Here is a 21,698-nt window from a genome sequence, read left to right as displayed (position 1 = left end):
CTGCTCCGTCCTCCGTGGCAGCTCTGCTCACCAGCCTGCAGCTCCTGGCACACCATCATCCCTTCCATCTGCCTCTGGCCTCTGCCTTGTCCTGCACCGCTCCTGACGTTCTGGTCCCCCCATCTCTGCCTCCCTCGCAGCCCTTCTCCATCTTCCCCGCCTGCCTCCTGTCCCTGGGCTGTGTCATCCCTCCCGTCCCCGTGGCTCTTGCCCTCTCATGCACCAGCCTGGTGATTCACTGCAAATGCTGGAGCCCTGGCTCTTCTCTGGGTCAGCCCTTGCCCTTCCCTGAGAGCTTGCTGAGATCCGAGTGCATGGCCATCCTGGGTTTTTAACCCAGTGAGTTGGGTTAAAATTCATGGCCACATTCTGTCCAACTACTTTCATTTAGGAAAACTGTGAGTGAATGTCTATAGGCTATTTCTAATGTGAGGAAGACACCACATGATGCAGTCAATGTCTCTGGTGTCATACAGGAACCGTGTAGAGTTGTTCAGTTAATTGAGGAACGGGCAGGATGACTGAGATACATTTCAAAATTTCCCCGTGCAGTCACGTATGGCAATTATGTGCTTACTAACAGGCTCAAACAGAGCCTTTCTCCTGATGGGCTCCAGAGTGTTTCTGTCTGCACGGAGCCGGCCTGAGCTTTGCATCATTTCATGGAGAAATTCCGTCTCCGTCCTTTGACAGGGACTTCAGCACGTGCTCAGAGGCACCTGGCCTGAGGTTTCATTTTGGAACAAAGTCTGAAATTAGAGGGCTGGGCTGTTTCCACTGCAGACATTTTACATATGAATGCTGCGTTAAGCATGTCAAACTTTCTGTTTGACTTCTGATTACATACCACGGCACCGGTTTTATTACAAGCACATTGTTTAAACTCTGCAGGGTAGTCGCAGTTTAATCTCTTGCTTGTAAAACAACCACAGGAAATTACCCTTACTCTTCACTTGATGCACGTATTCATTGTTTCTGATGGGCATGTGCTGGATGGCACCACGAAAGGGGGTAAGGGGAGCGTAATTAGGACTTCTTCGGGCTAAAGTGCAGAATGCAAAATTAAATGTGGCTGTTCTGTCTCTAGATAACAGTAGTTTCCTTGATTATAGCAAAGCTTTGTACTGTGCCTCTTTAATTTAGGATCATCCTTACCTGTGATTCATCATTATTAGCTCGCATTTTAAAGGAACCAGAAATGTTTCAGCTAAGAAAGTTATGGTTGAGCATGAATATGACCATTCTGATGCAAAAAGTAATAATATACCAGTGAGATTTAACTGCAGCTTTTGTGCTAAACCCTGCCCTTTACATTTCAACTTTATTGGTTCAAGAAAAGCCATAAAGGATGACAGAGTCTGGCTGATTTTGCCTGCTCTTTCCCACATGGATGCTCTGAATTGCTCGGGAGCATCAGCAATGCCTGCTTTCTGAGCACACAGGCACACTGGTAGGACCCAGAAGGGGCTGTGGATTCAGCTCCAAACCTTTTCTTGGTTCAAGCAGAAGATGATACTCCTGGGTTTCTTTTTAGCCTAACTGCTGATAAACCCCAACTCGGATGAATACTTAGTTATCGCATAAACGGCGCTGCTAAAACCAGTGATCGCTTGTGTGCTCAAGTGTGTGCCTACAGCGTGAGCGGGTGGTTTAGCAACCTTGGAGGAGGGTTGCAGGGCACCATACGCAGGCATCGCCTACACCACGGAGCCTTGGGGATGCCTTGTGTTTCAGAGAGGTGTTTAAGAGCTTTAATGGATGCAATAAAGACACCCATGGTGAGCACTGTGATATCACAGTGTTCCACGAATTGCCACAGTTTGCCAGTGATGCCATCCCTTATTTTTGCCACTTGTGTGAATGGGAAATCTTTCTAAAAATTTTATACTGGCTTTTTCCTTATTTTGAGTTGCACTAGCTGGCCGTAATTAATTTCACGACTTGGGTGTATGTTCCCTAATTGGATGGTAGTCCTAATCTTTCAGGGAGGCAGCAAAGCAAACTGAAATCGTTTATTCACAGTGGAGAAAGAGGGCCATACTCTGTGCTGGACAAATCACAGATGGCAGCAGACTGAAATGTTTACCGTGCACTTGTCCCATTATTCGTAGATTTTGGTTGGGCTAGTATCCAAACTGGAGGTGAGTGATGGTGGCAGAGGAGGGAACCATCCATGAAACGCGGCAGAGAAAGAAAGGCAGAAGACTGCCTTGACATAAAGGAGACAGTAAACTGAGGCTCGGTTCTCTGCTTAAATGCAGATTTCCCTGTGGGATCATTCTCCCATGCAGGAGGCTCTGGGTTGGCAGTCTCAGCTGTGGCCATTGCTCCCATTGCTTGTACTTGGCTGCTCAGAGCTCTGCTCTGAAGCCAGAAGTCATCCATATCACAGTAACCACAGGGAAACAGCATAATAAATAATTGTTGTGAGGTCTGCCCTGTGAACGGTATTAAATGCAGTTTGTGCTACTGTCTTCCATGTTTCCTCTTTGGTTTGTTTTCTGCCATTTTACCAGTCTGAGTTATCCCGTGGTTCTCTTTTCAGCTCCTGTTTTGGCAGGAGGGTTAATTTAATTTTTTCGTGATTTTCCTTGCATTTTACATTCTTTTTCTTTGTTATCTCTCTCGCCATGCCTACCTACTTGATTTCTATGTTGATAGTTTCATCTGCACCTGTGTCTTTTAAGCCTTTATGTCCCCATTGCCTTTTCCCTCCCTATCTCATTTTTTCCTCTTTTTTGGGGGAGAAGTGTCTTATTTCTGCCCACCAGTTCATTTCTTCCTCTGCATTTATCTTCCTCTTATCTTCTCCCCCTAGCCCCAGTCCTATTTCTCCCCTAAGAATGTAGTTTCTCCCCCTTCCTGCCCATCCTCTTCACATACGCACCAGTAAAAGAGACACAGCATGGGTACATCAAGGCAGGACAGAGCTTGTTCCAAACTGGCAGGGCATAGCTTGTTTCATGTGTGTTATTGAAAATGCAAACGCACAAGAGCAATGACTGTTCTCCCAGTTCTTTTGCTGAAGGATATATGAAGAACATCAAACACCTTTGTGGTCTTTTAGATCCAGACCATTTTCAACAGCAATCACATGAGTCGACAAGGGGATCCCTAAGGCAAATCATTCTCCTTCATCCCTACTTCGAACACGACTGTTTTCAAGGAGGTGAAAGTTTAACAGAAACGCTATCTGCAAGCGTTTCAACAGTGGCGATTTGAAATCAGTTACATGCTGAGGGTAGTACAGTGTGCACTCTAACAGCGTAGCTGGGATGTCCTTATTTCCTCTTTTGCCTGCCTGAAATAATACTTTCTCAAGTGAGAGAAGAAAAAAAAAAACCATGGTCATGAGAGAATATGGCTGTCTGGTTTTAGCAAAAGCTTGAGGAGGATTGTGCCATCCTCTTGGGTTGAAGTAGGCTTGAACGGTGCGCTGGAGTTCATGGTGCTCCTACAAGGCTGGGGTGGAGGGTGCTCCTTCAAGTAGTCTACCTACCAAAGTAAGAGGCAATTTTAGGGAAATAAAGAAAAGATGACCTTATTCCTTTTCCCAGGTTGTGGGTCACACCTGAATATGTTTGCTCTCCCAGGGGTAGCATCTTTGTGTTCTGTCTAGCTTTGTCTCCATGACTAACTATTCCTTTCATCATCCTCTCTTTTTGCATGCCAAATGGGCCCTGTAATGCTGTGAATCACAGATCTGTGAACTCCCCAGCCACAGTAACACAGCTCCTTTTCTGATTCACATCTCCTATATATTCAGGAACAGTTAGTCACACTTTTCCTGCTCTCTCACTGCAGAAGGAGTTATGTTTTTTGTAACTCTCCAAGCTGGTACAGTCCCCAGATAATTTTTTCCCTGTAGCCCTAGTGCATGAATCGTGTCAGAGACAATAGAGATTGAATGAAAGGAATTGCAAAAATCCCAGCTGCCATACGTGCTTCCAAGCTGGTGTAAAATAGGGTAAATAGCTCTGCCCAGGACCTGGGAGGATGCTGGGGAGAGGAGGCAGCTCCAGTTCATCTCCTGTGCTAGGCAGTTCATAAGGGCTGTAACAGGAGGTGTCACATACTGCTGGGAAAATATGTCCGGCAAAGTCCCCGGAAACCTCCTGTTCTTGGATGGGTGGTGTTCTTCATCTTCACTTCTTGTGTGTGTGATGTTTGTTGGTAATGAAGCTGTACTGAGTTCGAGCAGAAAGTTTAGGATTTTGTCCCATCAGCATTGCTGAGATTTTGAAAACATTGTTCATGAATAGCAATGAAAAGTTAAAATGTCAAATTACTTTTGGAAAATATGAATCCCTTTTTCAGACTGAAACCATTGATTCCAGTGACTTCAGAATATTTTATTCCTAATTTGTTTGTAAAATGAAGTATAATGTTGATCAAACAGAAACTCCAAGCCTTTAATTTCTAAGTCATCCTGTTGAAGTAAAGTATCTCCATCAGTTTCAGATTACTTTTTTTTCAAGCTGAACATTAGTTTAAAACAGTTTTTTCCCTAAGAATGGATTGATGAGTCAACATTTTTTTCATAGCTTTTTTTTTTTTTTTTTTAATTCCCAGTTGGTTCTTTCAGTGCCTTTTCACAACTGATCTATCACTTGTAGTTACTTAATTCTCACTGACTGGAAGAACTTATGGCATGTACAACATCTTTGATTCAAGCAAAAGCAAACATGAAGCTGGTGTGGCATAGCAGTAGCATAGTACTATTGTTTTATTTCCAAATTTTTAGATAATAAAGGAGAATATGTAAGAGGAAGTAGGAGGGATGTTAAATATTACCCTTTCATTTGTTAATCCGTGTTAGTCAGTACAGAAGTCTTTCACAGCTATACATAAAGACCTGTGTCGCTGGACTTCTGCTCAATAAAGCACTGTGAAAACTACAGAAATTGTAGTCATAACAGATTGTTCTAGACAATACCATAGATGCATGTTATTATAATTTTATTTTACTCAAGGAATATATGTTTTTATTTGAGTTGTACTGTTTAAACAGTTTCCCCACAGTGACTTCTATTGCATATTCCGGTTCTATTTGCAAGATAAATCATGTTCCCTTGACAGGACCAAATATCTACTGCAGCACACTGCTATATTCAGTTAAACATCTCCTTCCTGCGCAGGTTACCAGGTTTTCCTGTCTATAAGTATTCAAATGCTTAATGCACCTACGTAAGGGTATTTCAGTCCTTCTTTGAAAAATGTTTTCTGTATAAATGCAAAAGGATTTGCTGCTTTGCAAAGCAATCCTTTGCTTTTGCAGCCATTAGCATTAATTGCAAAAATTGACTTGCTGGCCTGGAAAATGAGCGTACTGGTGAAGGCACAGATCTCAAATTCTGTAAATTAATTAAAAAAAATATAAATGGGCTATTATATCAGCAGACCAATTAATAAATCCAAAAGACAGAGCTTCAGTTCACGTGCAGCATGTCTTTTATCCCTGTTGCAGGCCACAGGTGATCCGCAGACATTCGTGCAGCCAATAATGAAGAAATACTTAAGTCAGGATGCCAACTTAGGAAAGTTTTAATTTTAACATTTATCAGTCTATCTTCATTCTGTCTAATCAAAATACTTTTAGGGTTTATTGATTTCTGAGTAACAGTAACACAGTGTAACACTACTACCACAAAGGTAACTCCAGACTTCAGTGCATTCAGTGAAATTAAATGTAGCTACTTTGTGTGTCACGATGTTAAATCCCTTCTTGTCTAAAAGGGATTAATGGCCTTAACAAAGGATTATTAATAATGCTTAATGATTTAATAGGACACAGTGTTTCTGAACGAGACCAAAATTGCAGCGTGTTGGGAGGTACGTGGGTGTTCCTTGCTGCTGCTCAGCCTCTCCCGGCACCGCGGGTTGGGTGGGTGAAACCAGCTCCGGGTGGCACGCAAGGCAGCGGATTGCGCGGGCGCGCTGTTTTCCAAAACGGCAAGATGGTTCAATGGTAATTTGAAAGCTAATGCACTGCGCTCGTGTGACAGAGAAGGCAAAAGGGACTCGTGGAGAATAGGGAGTGGAGATAGCTTGTCACCCTTGAGAGAGGAAGGCTAGTCAAACATCTCCCTGTGAGTGAAAAGACTCATAAAGGCTGAGCGAACCCTAAAAGCTTTAGAGTTCAGGTCCTGGGTGATTATTCAAATGATTTTAGCGTTCCTCTTGATCGCTCTAACTACTACCACCCTCACGGTACCTTTTCAGCAGAGTTGTCCTTCGAGCTGCCTGGCGTAGCTGGGGAAAGCTGTCACACGTGCCTGTAAATCCCTGGAATAAGTGTTAAGGGAAATGTTAAAGTTCAAAACGATCAGCTTGCCTTCCGCAAATCCCCTCTGGGTTCAGCCCTGCTGTTGCTCCTGGTCCTTCACAACCATACATCCCTGATCTTGCCGCGTGCATTAGGGATTACAAGCTGTAGCGGAGGAAGGCAAAGGCAGACTTCTGCCTCTGCAATTATGAATGATAACTCTTAACCTTTTCTCTGTTCCCCATCCTAAACCTCTTTCAGTGAAGGAGAACTTCATCTATTCAAAAGCAGACCAGGCATTTGTATACTTAAACGTGTGAAGAAAAATCGGTCTTTTGATTAAATCGAGTTATCTATAAAAAATGTGTGGTTTATGAAATATATACTTTCTGATTAAAATAAGTCACTGTAAAAGTGAAATATTTCAGCCCCCAGGAGTTTTAATACCGCCAGGCTGTCTTATACAGTTGCAGCTTCATTGATCCATTTCTTCTGTTCTCATTATGTGTCAGGTACTGCAGTTCTCCTGCATTTCTTGTCATGGGAGGTGAAGGCTGGCTATACACAGCACCGCCTCAGCCTCCCAAGAAGCGCAGAGACTGAGGAGTACTGTGGCTCACAATAGCTTTCTGAGAAGCTCAAAGGCTTTTAACAGTGATGCTAGCTATAATATGGCACTGCAGGAATATCCACATTAAAATATTATGAGTTTTGCCTGAAATCTGGTGGTTCTCAGCTCAAAGCTGGGGGTGTTCAATAGCTGAATTGCCACCAAAAATCGATCAGTCCGCCAAAGCAGCAGTATCTTTTAATTCTTTTTTCAGTGAGGGCTGGGACTGTGTGTTGGTTTTGCAGGGTTTGGACATGAAAGTTCCCGTTATTTCCTGGAAAGCTAAACCTGCCTGACTTTGCTTGCTTTCGGTGTGTTTGCAAGTGGAAGAGATCTCATGTGCTCTGGCCCCAGGCCATGCCGTGCCCCTTCTTAGGAAATGCTTGGTTTTCCATTACAGAGCTCTGTTTACAGTGTTCCAGGGTGACAGAGTATTGAGAAATTTATAAAACAAAACCAAAACCCAACTTAAAGGCTAAAAGGTGGAGAAAGTGATTGCTGTCACTGTCTCTTACGCTACTTCGAAATAACCACTTTGCAACGCTGGCTGTGGACCACTTTGAGCCACTCTATGTTATTTGTTTCCAGCAGGTTTTTCTGTTTGCTGAAGTGGACTTGTTTATGTCCCTGCAGTAAGACCCCCCTCTTCACAGGCCCCTTTCATACATCTATTTAAATCCCACATCTTTTCTGACAGCGGCCAAGGGCTGCTGGTGACGTATGGTCTCACATGAATGAAACCCTTTCCTGCCGTATCTGGGCTATCAGTCATTTCGTGCATGCAGAAAGCTTCCACACTGTAATCTCTCCCGTACCTGTTGGCACTCCAGCTGTATTTCTTCTTTAACTTAGCTGTCTTCCAAGAGAGGGGAAGACTTCTCATGACTGTTTTTAACAAATAGTTGACTTTCTTTATGAGCTTGTTCCTTAATTCACGTACTGGGAGTTAGTCAGTTTTACCTCTCAGTTTGAAGCTGTGATACTCATATCCTCACTACGTAAGGAAACTTTGAAAAAGCAGAAGTTGTTAGATCATTTCAACAAACAAAAACTGATTTTCAAAATTTGTTGGCCAGACTTGATGGTCTTGTGTTGCTTCTGTAGACAGAGAGCGATGGCGTAGGATTTTCTGCACAGTATTTGTAGTCACCATGGAGGAAAGAGGATTTTGCAGTCTGTGTGTACATTCAAGCCATGTTTCTCCTGGTAAGACAGACCAGTCCTTCAGTGTGTTGAACATTTGCACTCACAAAACACATTCGACGCCTCTCAACTCCAAGGCAGTGCAGTGGGTTCAGCCCATCACAAAATAAAGCCTTACATTATCTTCATGTATACACCAACAAATTTCATGTACTCTGCTGAAAATCTGCTAACCACATTAGGTGAACTGCACTGGATTTGAAATGGCAGCACTTTATTATGCATAACCAAACCCTACAGTTCCCTCTCAGTCCCAGAATGAAAAGCCCAGAATCTGTAGCTGGTCTGGAAAACTCTACGCCAATTTTAAAATTATTTTATCGAAATGGAGGTAAGATTTAGGATTGTTCAAGTTATTACTGGGCCATTTTATGGCCCTATGTGTGTTCTGGTGGAAGAAAGCGTAAGAAGACCCATTGCTTCCTTCAACTTAAAAGCTCCATTGCAGGAAAGCTAGGAAGCTTTCCACAAGTGGGTGGAGAGTGCCTCAGAGTTCTCCTTGATATAATCCAGAGATAATCTTAAAAAATGTGTGACAGTCTTCAATAACCTGAGATTCAGTTTATTGAAGAGATAACATTAAAAGGTATGTGGCAGTGATGGTTCCCCATCACTCAAAAGGGTCACAAGGACACAGAAAGTAGGCCTTGGAGCCTTGATCTGTTTCTTGGCTGCAGCAAATGTAAAAACTTGCTTGCTTCTATGTATTTAATTATTCATTTGTTTGATGGAGATTTTTATTTGAGTGAAGGGATACCATTATCCTCAAATACCACTTCAAATATTAGCAAGTACTTAACACTGCATCATATGAACCAACTGTAGAAAAATGATGCTTTGGATGAGGCAATTTATATAATTCTTTATAAAGGATATGTTTTCTGGGAGAATGGAATTACAGTAATTATAGCTTCAACTTGCCATCAATATTTAAAATCATCGAAAACATTATAAATTGACACCAATTGTACGCAAACAGAAAAATTAGAGTTTTTTTAAAGATACTGATTCTGGTGAGACTTTGAGAAGACCAGCCTTTGAGTCCATGTTTCATACATTTGAGAGCACAGCACATACAACGTACGCACAGAGCAGCGGAGCCACACGCAGCAAGGCAATCAGTAGAGCAGGAGGGCTCTAGACGTGTTGCCTCCTGTCATTAGGAGGAGGGATCAGCCAAATAAAAAATGATGCATTGATTGCATCTGGATGACGGTAATGGCCAGGATGACAAGCCCCTGCTTATTTAACTTTCATAAATATTTTTATAATGAAGACCTTCCAGGTTCCTTCACTAAATGTAGTCCTCCAAAGACAGTAAGTTAATTTTTGTTCACTCTGCATTTCCTACAAGCTCTAACACGGGGCTAGTCACTGAATGCTAGGTATTTATACAGTCAAGTGCTGGAAGTTGGGAAGTGTGGCTTTAAAAAAACCCACAACCCTGCTTCCAGCTTGTGGCTCATAATGAACTGTGGATTAAGCACAAAGGAGGAATCACTGGCTTGTGGAAAAGTCAGCTACAGCTTCACCAACAATTTAGAGAGAACTTCCCAGCTCTGAGCCTCTACCCTTATGCTTATCCTTTAATTTTAAGAAGAAAAATGCTATTTTACCACTGTTGAAAGATTTCAGAGAAAACCCAGTTTTGGCCAAAGAAGAAAAATGCTATTTTACCACTGTTGAAAGAGAAAACCCAGTTTTGGCCAGAGCTGTGTGTGAGCAGCACATGGTGGCACCAAGGAGCTCGCTGCAGGGGGAAGCTCTAGATGTGGTTGGTTTTTGTCTGTGGGTCAGAACTAAAGGGCAAGGTGGACTGCTCTGAAAGCGCCACCTGCCTCTGGCTGCTTAAGTAACCCTGGTTCGACCAGCTGGGACATGAAGGGTTTGCTTTTCAGCTTGTGCAGAACCACTAATTTTATTTATCAGTCTTGTAGCCTTCCTTTCCAACATGTCCATCACAAGGTCATGAGGACACTTCAGGAGTCCCTAATGCTTGAGTCCTTATTCACTCAGATTACAGCTACCAGTGTATTCAAGTTCAAATACATGGGCTTGTGCTAAGGCCACCTTGACTGTTATATGTACATATATTTTTTTTTCTTAAGGCTATGTATCAAGTATATGAAAGAAATGTACATGAAGAAGTGTAGTTATTCAGCGAACACCCAAAGTACCCAAGTATGCATATGAAATGGGTGGCTATATGGTAGCCTATAGTAGTAGTTAGTAACAGGACAGCTACTGAACAAAACTGTAAGAAAATCTGAGTAAGTAGACAGATTAACACTTTAAATTTTAGTTTTTTTTTTTTTTTAACTAATGCATACGCTTGTTTCTTTTAGTCAGCAATTTTCAGCAGTAATACACATATTCTAATTTCTCCAACTCTGTCTTTTCTCTATCTCTGTATTTTTTATTTTTTTTTTTAATTGAGGGAAAATCACAACTGATGAGACTCAGCAAATGTGTTCGTGGGATAAATATATGTAGTTCTGTCAGGAAGCCCGCTTAAATCTAATAAGCAAAATTTAGGACTCAGGCTTTGGCTTATCATAGAAAGAGAGAAAGAAACTGCTTGTGATAACGTGAAAAGGCATACCTATATTTTACAATATATTTCTACAGCTGCTTCAAAATAAACTGCAAAATCTATCAAAAATCTTGAAAAATCTTGTGCTGCATTCCCTGGAGAAAGAAAATTTAAGACTGCGAAAGCTCCATGAGTGTTTAATAATAGTCTTTTATATTCTTGACTAAGCAATGGTGATGATGTATTGCAAGATTAATACATAAGTCATTAGGAAACTTTAGTCATTTTAATACAGCAAGTCTGTGTTTTGCTTAATTCACTGATGCATCCTAAGGCATATATTGAAATTTTGCGTGGCCTTTCATTAAAAACCCCAGCATGTCACCCACGTTTTGCATCACTTGTTTTTTAATGGAGCACATAGCAATCGGGTTGTTCTGCAGCTTGATCCTGGCGCGCTCTGCCCTCCAGGCAAATTAACACGCTGGAAATTGGGGAGCGTGGTGATGGGTGAGGGGAGGAGGGCATGCGCAAGAGAAGTGCGGTGGGAAAGAGGTCCACGCCGGGAAAACTTCACTCCTTGCACCAGCCAGGTTCCGTGTAGCTGTGTGGGGGTCAGTAGGGTCACAGGCCCTCGGAGCCTTTTGTCGAAGCAAGGTGCGGTGGGCAAGAGGAAGGGTGCTGGCACTGCACCCTGCTTTCAGTCGGTCTGTGCCGGCTTCCCCCGCATGCGTGCGCAATGCAAAAGCAACCGTCAATGAAAGAGAAAAAGAAAAAGCCGAGAGCGGCGCGAGAGCCTGTGCGCGGGAGGCGTGGAGGGAGTGGTCTATGCCAAGCAGCAGTTTTGTTTTCTCTGTTACTCAGTGGGTGCCCTGAGCTGCCTTAATGCTCTTCACTAAATGTGGTATCACCGGACATAAATGGGAGACCTCTGCTGAACACAGACCAACTCAACCAGACAGAAAAGAAACCAGAGTAAGACTGGCTGCCAAGGGAAGTGCTAAACATGGATCCTGTTTTCAAACTTGGGTAGCAGCTGAGTCCATATTTAAACACCTAATTAGCCACTGCAGGCTCTGGTTTGAAATTTGGCTCCTCGTTACTTTTTACAAATACATTGCCCCAGCATGCTAGGGAGACTGCTGCTGGAGACAGCACCATGGAGATGAAGGGTAAAATCAGCTTCTGGTGGGGAAAAAAAAAAATCAGCAAACCACAAGGCACTCACTCACACCAGAATTGAATACATACTTATTTTGTTTTGGGAAAAATACAAAACAGTCCCTTTCTCTTCTCCTCTCTGATTTTTGTAATAACAGTTCAAACTTTTCAGCCTATGTTGCAAAAAATCTTAAGCCAAAAATAAGAATTCCTTCTAAAAACTAATTGAACAGGCAATGCACAGCCTGCCTTATCCTGATCCTTTATTCATCAGTATAGAATCAATAAAACATTTTAAAAGGAAGAAGAAGGTCTTGTATATTGCTACTCTCTTGGCTAGATTTCAAAGCAGCTAATTAAATCCTGTCTGCCTATAACTCCTCCTGTAGTTTCCATTTAGTGAGTTGTACATTGCCCTGTTTTATTAGTACCGATGCAACAAAATGCTCTAGGGGGGCATCCCCCAGGAGAGACTGTTTTCCATGAGAGCCCCACTCAAAAGAGTGGGTGGGCATGAACTTCGCCAAGGTACTGACGCCAGGTATGCCATTCCTTCCCATGGGACTTCTTCCCACCAACTCCTTGCTCCGCTTTTCCTAGCTGCTGACCATGCACGGGCTTGCCATACCACAGCACGTGCTGCCTGGCGTAGCTCGAGCCTGGTGGGCAGTATTAATTAGGACGGATCCCTGGACAGTTGAACACCAGAACCTCCGAGCTCTCTAGCTGACTGGCCAGCATGCATATAGAATTGTAGACTCATAGCATCGTTTAGGTTGGAAAAGACAACTTTAAGATCATCAAGTCCAACCGTTAAGCCATATATATACCACTGGGAGCTGGGGGCAACCAGTCTTTTGCCTGGCTGGCCACCCAGTTAGGAGGTAGAGTTTCTCTGCTTGAGCATCTTCCTGCCTTGCTATGAAGCAGCAATACCCTGTGTCCTCAGGGGTCCAAGCGTTGCAGGCACCCCACGTGCACTGGTGTGCCCCGCACAGTTTGCTGGTGTTCTGCTTGTTTGCCCCATGTGTTCTGCTTTGGGCTGTGCTTCAGCTGGCCTCTTGTATACACTTTCATTTTAGAAAGCTTTTAGAGCCTTCGGAAAATGAAAGCAATGTGGAAATGCGTGGTATCAATATTATTGTTTTATTTCATACACAATTACAGTTTCATTCAGTGTAGAAAATGTACATACAGAGCATAGAGTGCCAAGGGAGGCTTGACTTAGATGCATAAGCTTTGAAGCCAGATAATTCTATGTGTAAGAGGAATACATTTTATGGTTTTAAGCTGAAAGAGGGTAGATTTAGATTGGACACAGGGAAGAAATTTTTTACGATGAGAGTGGTGAGACACTGGAACATGTTGTCCAGAGAAGCTGTGGATACCCCACCACTGAAAGTGTTCAAGGCCAGATTGTATGGGGGTTTGAGCAACCTGATCTAGTGAAAGATGTCCCTGCTGGTCACAGGGCAGGTGGCCTAGATTCTCTTTAAAGGTCCCTTCCAACCCAAACCACTCTGTGATTCTGCATGTATGTGCATGGGAGATGCAGTCGTGGTACAAGTAACAGGAACCTACGTTCTCCTGTTTTTCTGATGCATAACGTCAAGACTGGATGTAATGAAATCACGTAGCCAGGGCTGATTCTTTTTCCAATGTAGCATCTGAACAACATGAACCTCGTAAGACAGGGTCTCACAAACAAAACAGTTGTTCAACAAAAATCCTTGTCAGTTCTGTGTCACAGGCTACTGCTCTGTCTTATGTAGCCCACTGATGCCAGATTCCTGGAAAGCAAAAAGCGCACACAGAGAAAATGGGAAGAGAGCAGGTAATCATTGCAGGGGTTCTGCCAAGTGTCTGCTCTGTGTATCCAATTTTATATCCTTCAGATCTATAGTACGTTATTGAAGTCTGATTCCCTGCTGCCTTGCAAATCATTTGCATCTCTGCACTGTGATATAAAAGGCTTCCTCACTGATTGGGCAGCTTTTTATATCTTCTCAGCGCTCGGGTTCCTCTGACATAGATATCTATGCAAAGTACAAGGCTTTTGAGGATCCGGCCCTTGTAGTTCATGCTTCGTTGCCACAAGGTAAGCCAAACCAGCACTCGCGCAAAATGTGGGAATGGGAAGGCATGGAGAGCGTTCACCGTCCTCCTGCCTGGCACCTGAAGGTTACTGAAGGCCAGACTAGACCCAGGCAGAACAAGTCAGAGTAGTCCCCAGCCCTGCTTCCCCGTGAGCCGCTTGCCAGACAAGATCACTCGAATTCAACTCGGGAAGCTCGTCCCGTGCCCCAGCGTGCGTTCTCCACCGGTGGGGGAACAGTGGCACCAATGGAGGAGTGCCAGGGTTGGCTGCCAGCTGGCTGCCGGAGGCGGCTTCAGAAGAGGGCTTCTTCCCATGGGTGGTGTGAGCTCTGCCCTGCACGGCTGCGCGAGCGAGGCTCATAGCTGCTGAGGATCTGGTCCTTCAAGTTAAAAGGGTTGAAATATGCATGAAGCATAAGGTGACATTTTGAGTGTCTCAGATCAGAGCACGGACGTTACTGAATTTAAAACGCAACTGCAATTTCCTGACGAATGCCAAGTCACTTTTATATTCATGCAGTGATTGTTCTTTATTCTTAAAATAGCCCATTTTACCCTGAGGCGCAGGTGATATCTTTATGATGATGGAGCTACGTTATCCAGCACATTACAGCTCAGGCCGTTGGTTGATGCAAGGGCTGTTTATGATCAGCTGTCCTTTTTTATTATCTCTCAATTTATATAATGCTTTTGCAGCCTGTTTGTTTGTGATTTGCTTGAACAAGAATAGAGCAGGGGAAAAAAAAGCAGGAAAAAAAATAAAAAGAGATGCACTGGAGAATCAGTGCCGTTGTCTCTTACTTCCTGTGGCTGAGCCGTACGATTTACCATTGTGTCTCCAAGTGTCTGAGCCCATTCAGATAACATGAACGGTTAAATTGCTTCAGTAGCCTTATACCTCTGCGGAGAGTCAGTCTGGTAGCTAGGCCTTCTGTGGTGAAGTGTACAGGATATTATAAATAAGGCATTCAACGAGAATGAGGTAACAAAAAGAACTCTGAGACATCTTTGCTGTTCAATCAAAACGCAAACCTTGCACGTAGCAGCAACCACAGAAAACGGAAGGCAGGCTTTTCAGCGGAGTGGGAGCATCCCCAGCCTGGGTGTCTGCGGCGCTACGGGTGAAGGTGTAGAGGATGGAGCTGTAGCTGCGGCTGTCACAGAGGCAGGACAACAGCTAGGGGGAAGGAGAGAGCTGGCAAAGAGACATCTGCTCCTGGGTGGGAGCTCCTCTCTCTGCCTCCACCAGCAGTAGCCCCAGCTGCCCCCCGGGACCCCAACCCCTGGCTCCTGCAGGTTGGCAGCAGCAGCAAGCAGCACCGCTTCCCCAGGCTCTGCCAGAGGCAAAGGGAATTGGGACCAAAGCTATTTCCCTGCCCCCAGGAGCCTGTTGCTTTAGGCATGCGCCTGCTTTGCCTATGAGCTGTCTGTTATGCCAGGAATTACCTTTGGTTCTGCTAAGCACAAAAAAGGTTAGATGAGAGGCTGGGGTAATTACAAGAGTGAATTGCCATGGCATAGGAATTTGTGGACGTCATGCTGAGGTCCCAGTCAGGAGGAGCATTTTAAGCAACATACCTGCTAATTTGCCTGGGACTAGCCTGCTTATTTAAAAAAACCCAAACAAACTACTGTTGCCTGCATGCAGTAAAACTCAACTAATCAGCAGTTCCTAGAAAGTTTGACTTGAAAGAAAGGCAGACCCAGCGTCCAGATGAAAGAGGTGCACAGGAGTCTCAACAGGTAACGTTTTGCCGTAACTCCCAGTATTTGTGTGCCTTCGTCGCACCCCCTGTTTGGCACGGACCCAGCCAGCCGCCTTGGTTCTCAAGGCTGTATATGGCATAACTGTGGTTATGCTTGAGGCCACTCTCTTTGCCCCATCTTTTTATCCATCTCTTTAGCTCTGCATAACCTGGTGTGTCACTGGGGCAGGTGCAATGATTGCCTTACTCATCTGTACCGTGCCCAGCACAGGAACCTTCAGGAACTCCTAGGTCCTGCTGCAATACAAATAATAATAATAACCGGGAGTAGTGTGATCAGGCCTAGATTTACTGGGTGGGAACAGGGTATGTATGTGTGGGAAGAGGGCAGTGAGGAAGGGGAGAGTAGTCTGAGGGCCTCTAGGTGATGATATCCCAGAGACTGATGCCTCAACATTTCTAGTTCAAATAGATTGACATAGAGATGCTGGCAGGTACCATGTAATTTTATTTTAATTTTTTTTTCCCCCGCCATAAATCAGACTTGGTGTCTGATGGAATAATCACCAGCAAACAACACACCTGCCAGTGATAAGCTGTTTCTTCTGACAATTCAATGTATAGCTGTTAGTTTGCTGGATATTGCAAAATGCAGTACATTCAACGTTTGTGCAATTCTGTTTTCCTTCTGATTATTTTTATGTGCATCTCCCTCTTTCTTTCTCTTCCATATACAGATGTTCATATTCACCCCATGGAGCCTATGCCCAAAGCAAACTTGCCCTTGTGTTATTTACCTATCGACTACAACATCTCCTGACTGCAAATGGAAGCCATGTGACTGCTAATGTAGTAGACCCTGGAGTAGTGAATACTGAGCTCTACAAGCATGTCTTCTGGGTTGTAAAAGTGGGCATATGGATGACAGCCTGGCTATTTTTCAAGGTATGCAGTTTTTTAAATAATTTTGTTAATATAAATTTGTGCCCCTACATTGTGAGAGCTGTAGTCAGCATGGAGCCGAAGGTGTTTCAGAGTTTCTCATCATGTATGGTATTTATTGCATTTCTCTGTGCTGATGAGATGTACAAAACTGATAAAGAGAGGCCTTCCCCAGAACAAACGCTTATTTTAAGTGGAGGGAGCGAGCTCTCGCAGCGAGGGAAGGGAATGCCTTTCGCTGTCTGTGCCCAAGCACTGATTATCTCTGCCCGGATCCGTATGCCTTTGTGCGTGCGTGGGGGCAGAACATCATCCTAACACAGAGCCAGAATATGCAAAGTGTTCCTCGGAAATGCCTTGTACGTCCTCCTAATGAGAAGCAGACATGATCTGGCACGGTCTACATGTACGCAACATGTTATAGAGAAGAGGGCAAAGGGAAGAAAGCAGCTGTGCAAAGATGGTGGTGGGAAGTGGCCATGCTCCAGGCTATTTGAGTCCAGAGACTCATGTTCTGGGAGGTGGGACAATTTTCATTTAGCTTTTTTCATCCTAGCACATACTTATAATGGTACCTGACTGTCTATTATCTATCCCTGGTCTGCATTAGGAAACTTAAAGCTGTTTGATAAAACCGATCCAGAAATGGGGCAGACCCAGTTACGGTCAACTTTGGTAACATTTTGTGGTGGTTTAAGTAGATCAGTCTGAAATCAGTTTAACTGCATAGGTGCAATCTCCTCATGTGGGTGAGCCTTAGGAGGCCTAGTGCTGAGAAAATGTACTGTTTATACCTCTTTCAGAAAGGAGTTTTGGATTAAGTGAAAGGAACCTGATTCCATTAGAGAAAATTAAATGTCCTAATTAAAATGAAGTATTTTAGATCAAGGGGCATGTTCCACAAAGCAAATTAATTTTAAACTTTGATATGGAAATATCACTAGCTTTAATTTTAGAAATGAAACTGCAGGCTGAAAGAGTGGCTGTAAAATAAGATGCAAACAAATAAACCCATATTTAAAAAAATTAATAGTATCTTCTAAGTACACCTTGAATATTGCAATAAAATTGTAATAGGCATGCTCATATAATCTTCTTAAAGAAGGAGAATGCAGCTTTGCCAGACCGTATATATTAAACTTGTTTTGCCTCTTGTGATTGCCATTTTAAATATCAGTCTGGGGTGGTGGTGCTTCTTCATTGGACTTATTTCACCTTGCTAACATAACAGTTTCATGTAGATGTTTAGGTTGTGCTCAGCATTTCCTCTAGAGCCACAAATTTCTGACAAAATTTCCACGTCTGAGAGTGAGAATTGAGTCTCATTGTTTACAGCCCTTGATTCCATTCAGTTTTATCGCTGTGCCCAGGGTGACGTTTTTGTATTATACTGACCGTGTTTCGACACTGAATGGGATGTCACTGAACATATAAAAAATGAGTTTGGATTTATCACGAGAGGGATTCCTATAGTTACAGCTCCAATAGTAATGCCACCAATAGTCCCTGATCACTCCCTATTCTTTGGATGAGGTACCGCTCTACGGGAATTCCTCCTTGCAGCAGGTGACAGACAGAGGTACTGGCTTGCATGGAAGTGCGATGTGTACTGCCTGAAAAGCCAATGCATCAATTGCTTTTTGAGTCAGAATAACTTCAGGTTTGGATAGCTGAATGCTTCAGTTACTGAGGTTGAGTTCTTCACATTTTTGTATAACTCTCGATGTATTTTTCCTGTAAGCCAAAGGAGGGGGAAACTGTTACTATCACTCTTCCCGTCCTCCCTTAGACTTTTGAGTTATAGCTCTGACTTCTACTCTTCGCTTATTGCTCAAGATATGTTTACGTATTCGGGATCGACTTTGCTTTCCTTTCTCACATTCAGGAGCACATCATCACTAGGTACGCCCTGTTCAGCTCTGGCAGAACTGCATCACGAGATGATATTTAGCTCCACGGCAAGCTCATGTTGAAAGCCTGCCTGGCGATTTCAGTCGCACCGTACCAAGTGCTGTTGTACCCAGCCTTCGGGCCTTGGGTGTGTCTTGAGTGGGTCTTGTGCACTAGGGTGAACTTCCCCTGAGAAAAGTAAGAAAGAAAGTAAAGAAAATTCAGTTGTCTGGTGATATTAACCGATAGCTGGTATTATGGATTTCTTCTCCCCTGGAATTCTGTTCCCGAGTGCGCATATATGAATCTTCCTTCTAGGATTATGGCAGTAATGCAGCGAAAAGGGAGTGATAGCTCTCTAATCATATTGGCTCAACTAACTTTTATCACCCTGAAGTATTCCGGAGCAGTTTCTAACCGCATGCAGGAAATTGCTTCACCCACTGCAACCTGGCACTCGTGAGAGCCAACACAGCCCAGATAGCTCCGGTGAGGAAATGCATCACGGATTTATCACACCACGTTCCCTGGGGAGAGAGTCAACATGTTGTTTGATTTCATTCCAAAATATTGTGGCAGAGCCTCCACTACTTTTAAATGCGTTTCTGCCAGCGCTGGTCCCAGTTGCGTTCGAGTCAAATGCTTCCTGGGGCTTGCAGCCTGGCCCCTATTCCCGCTGGGCTGCTCGTATTTGGGGTGGCTCGCTGTGGCAGACAAGGCTGTCGGCTCAACATCCGCCTCAGAGCTGCCTTGAGATATTTAGGTACTTAAGCAAATAAGCCTACAGTCTCGTAAGTAGGCCACGATACGTACATATAATTTACTCAAAGTATTAACAGCTTGAGTTTCTCAGAACTGTGAAACATTGTCTTCTGGTCTTCATAAGTAGCTCTGCCAAATCAGTTTGGTTTGGTTTTTTTTTTTTTCCCCAACAAGCTGCAGTGAGAGGCACCCCTGTAGAAATAAGATAGGCCTAGCCAAAGGAGCCAGTGACAGTCATAAAAATTGTGAAACGAATGCCTGCCCTTTAGAAGTGACGGTTTCATTCTTTCTCAGCTCAGTTCTTTCTCAGGAAAGTTATTGCCTGCTGTGATACTTGTTCTTTAAATTTCCATTCTGCAAATGTTTTCTCTAAATTTTTAATAAACAGGGATTGCACCTGTCACATGTAAGAAAGAAATTATGTTTATTCCTCAGAAAAATAAATTGATTTCTACGCCAATGACTTCTTAGTAAATAAAAGCTGACGAGCTGTCACTGTTCTCTGCAGAGTGTGGTGAAATATGTTATCCCTTGGGAGTTTTTAACATAAAGTGATCTTTTTGAGGACATGAAGTCTAAACTAGCAAACAATAACTAATTAATAAGGTAATAATAACCTAAAAAGACATTGGTCGGGCATCAAATAGCAATATAGCCAAGTGTGCAACACACCAGTTTTAGTCATGGATACTGTCCAAGCTGGAAGCTGGGAAGGCACCATTTCCTCTCAAGTATTTCTGCTTCTGCTACAGATACAGAATATTCATTCTTAAGCCAGATGGCCTCTGCTTGTGATACAATTAAAATGCCTAAGAGCAAAAAAAAAAAATGTTGACTCTCATTAATGTCCAACGGCAGGGACTGTTCTGCTTCGTACGACTTCATTATGCCATCAAAGTAGAGACATTTCCCGCACAGCAGCGCTGTAAACTTCCCCCAAACCTTCTTTATGACAAGCTGGGTGAATGTGTCATTATCAGATAGAGAGTATTAGGTCCTTTCAGCCGCCTCAGATTGGCGTTTAGGAAGGCATTGTGGAAGGAAGACTGCGCATCAGATCTTGTCTCAGCTGTCATTTCCAAAGACATAGTGCCATGTAAGTGATTATTGACTAGCAAACTGAAAATGAGTAGGATTAGAGACCTCGCCGGCCTGTAAAAGTGAAAGGAAAGGCTTCAGGAATACAGGCTAGAAATCAGCCAGTATAAGCTAGTTAATGTCTTTTGTCTGTCAAAATAGGCTTAATGTTAGCGTAATTTTCCTATAACATTTTTAAAGAAATGCTTCCAGTCTGTAAGTGCTGCTAGAAAACAAGATCTAAAGAACCTGAATTCATCATTCATGCCAGAGGACATAGTCACGCAGGACTTATTGCAGCATTTCTTATTCAAACTGTCCCTTTGGCACTGTGAATGTAGAAAATTCATTTCATCCTCCCTCCCGAGGTGTCAGAAGACAAACACATCACCACACAATAACGCCAGCTGTACAGAACAAGAATAATTAAATTCTACAGCTGAAAGCAGCAATTCGTCAGCATCAACATCTTTGGTCCATGTGAGTGTGCGGTCCTCATGTAAAGCTAGTCTGGAATTTTCTCACAAAATGAAAACTCCTTGCAGAAACATGTCATTTGTGGTTAATTTTTACAAAAGGCTTTTCAGATCAAAAGTGGCATTCTGGTCCAAATCAGAAAGAAGGAAATGGTCTACTTTACCCCAGTAATTCTGATCGTTAAACAGGTCCCATTTTTGTACACATTGGTACAGGGATTTAAGCTTCAGAACCATAGGGCTTCTTTTTTTCCATCTAATAAATATTTACTTATTCATACAGCCATAGGACAATACTAGGGGGAAAGATGGAGGGACCCACCTGAGAAGGATAGTGAGTAATCCATCTTTGAGCTACCAAATCTGGGTATTTTTCTTGGACATGAATCCCTGGACTTGGGTAGGCACCCAGCTCCTGCCTGTTATGGGGTATGTGGATGCAGCTTGGCTGCTTTATTTATTCTAACTGCTAAATAAGAAGGCTTTGGAGCACGGAGTGTTTTGTGTCTGTCCTAATTAGGGTTAGACCCCTCTAATGGAGGCTGACTCGGGAGAGCACACCTACTTTTTTTGTCTCCACTGAACCTGTTATTCCCAAGATACCATTATTTTTGTGTGCATTTTCTCAGGTCTAAGTAGCCAAAATGTTTATTATAAGACACGATGAGAGTTGCTAGAGAGAATTTTGATGGCAGGAAAGTGAAGGATTTGTGTTGCGTCTCTTGGTGCGTGGCAGGCAAAGAGGTAAGGATGTTGGGACGGGACAGGACAAAATGGGTGGGATTGTGTGGGAGTGCATCCGAGGGAGTCAGGGCTGTTGAAGTTCTTGTTTATAACTCTTATTTAGAGCAGCTGCTGGCGTGATCTATCCCCAAACCACACCCAGGCTTCCTCTTGGAGGGTGCTAGTTGGAACAGGCCGAAACACAGCCATGGAGCCAGCGAAAAATGAAGCAGCGTGCAGTGAGAGAGGTCCA

General features: G+C 43.4%; 1 protein-coding gene across 1 annotated transcript in view; it reads left to right on the top strand.

The window, feature by feature from the left end:
• The window catches only part of DHRSX (dehydrogenase/reductase X-linked), a gene marked incomplete at both ends in the record, with an annotated part of 103,466 nt that extends 86,946 nt beyond the window's left edge, over positions 1–16,520 (top strand). The window contains one exon of the mRNA XM_009640127.2: positions 16,313–16,520. Coding sequence (XP_009638422.2) covers positions 16,313–16,520 — 208 coding nt within the window. The remainder of the gene's footprint in view (positions 1–16,312) is intronic.
• Between the last annotated feature and the right edge of the window lie 5,178 nt (positions 16,521–21,698).

This window comes from Egretta garzetta, unplaced genomic scaffold, assembly GCF_000687185.1.
Source record: "Egretta garzetta isolate BGI_Z169 unplaced genomic scaffold, ASM68718v1 scaffold125, whole genome shotgun sequence".
Classification (NCBI taxonomy): Eukaryota; Metazoa; Chordata; class Aves; order Pelecaniformes; family Ardeidae; genus Egretta; species Egretta garzetta.
The sequence above is the reverse complement of the archived record's forward strand: the minus strand, read 5'-3'. Positions and strand labels throughout refer to the sequence as shown.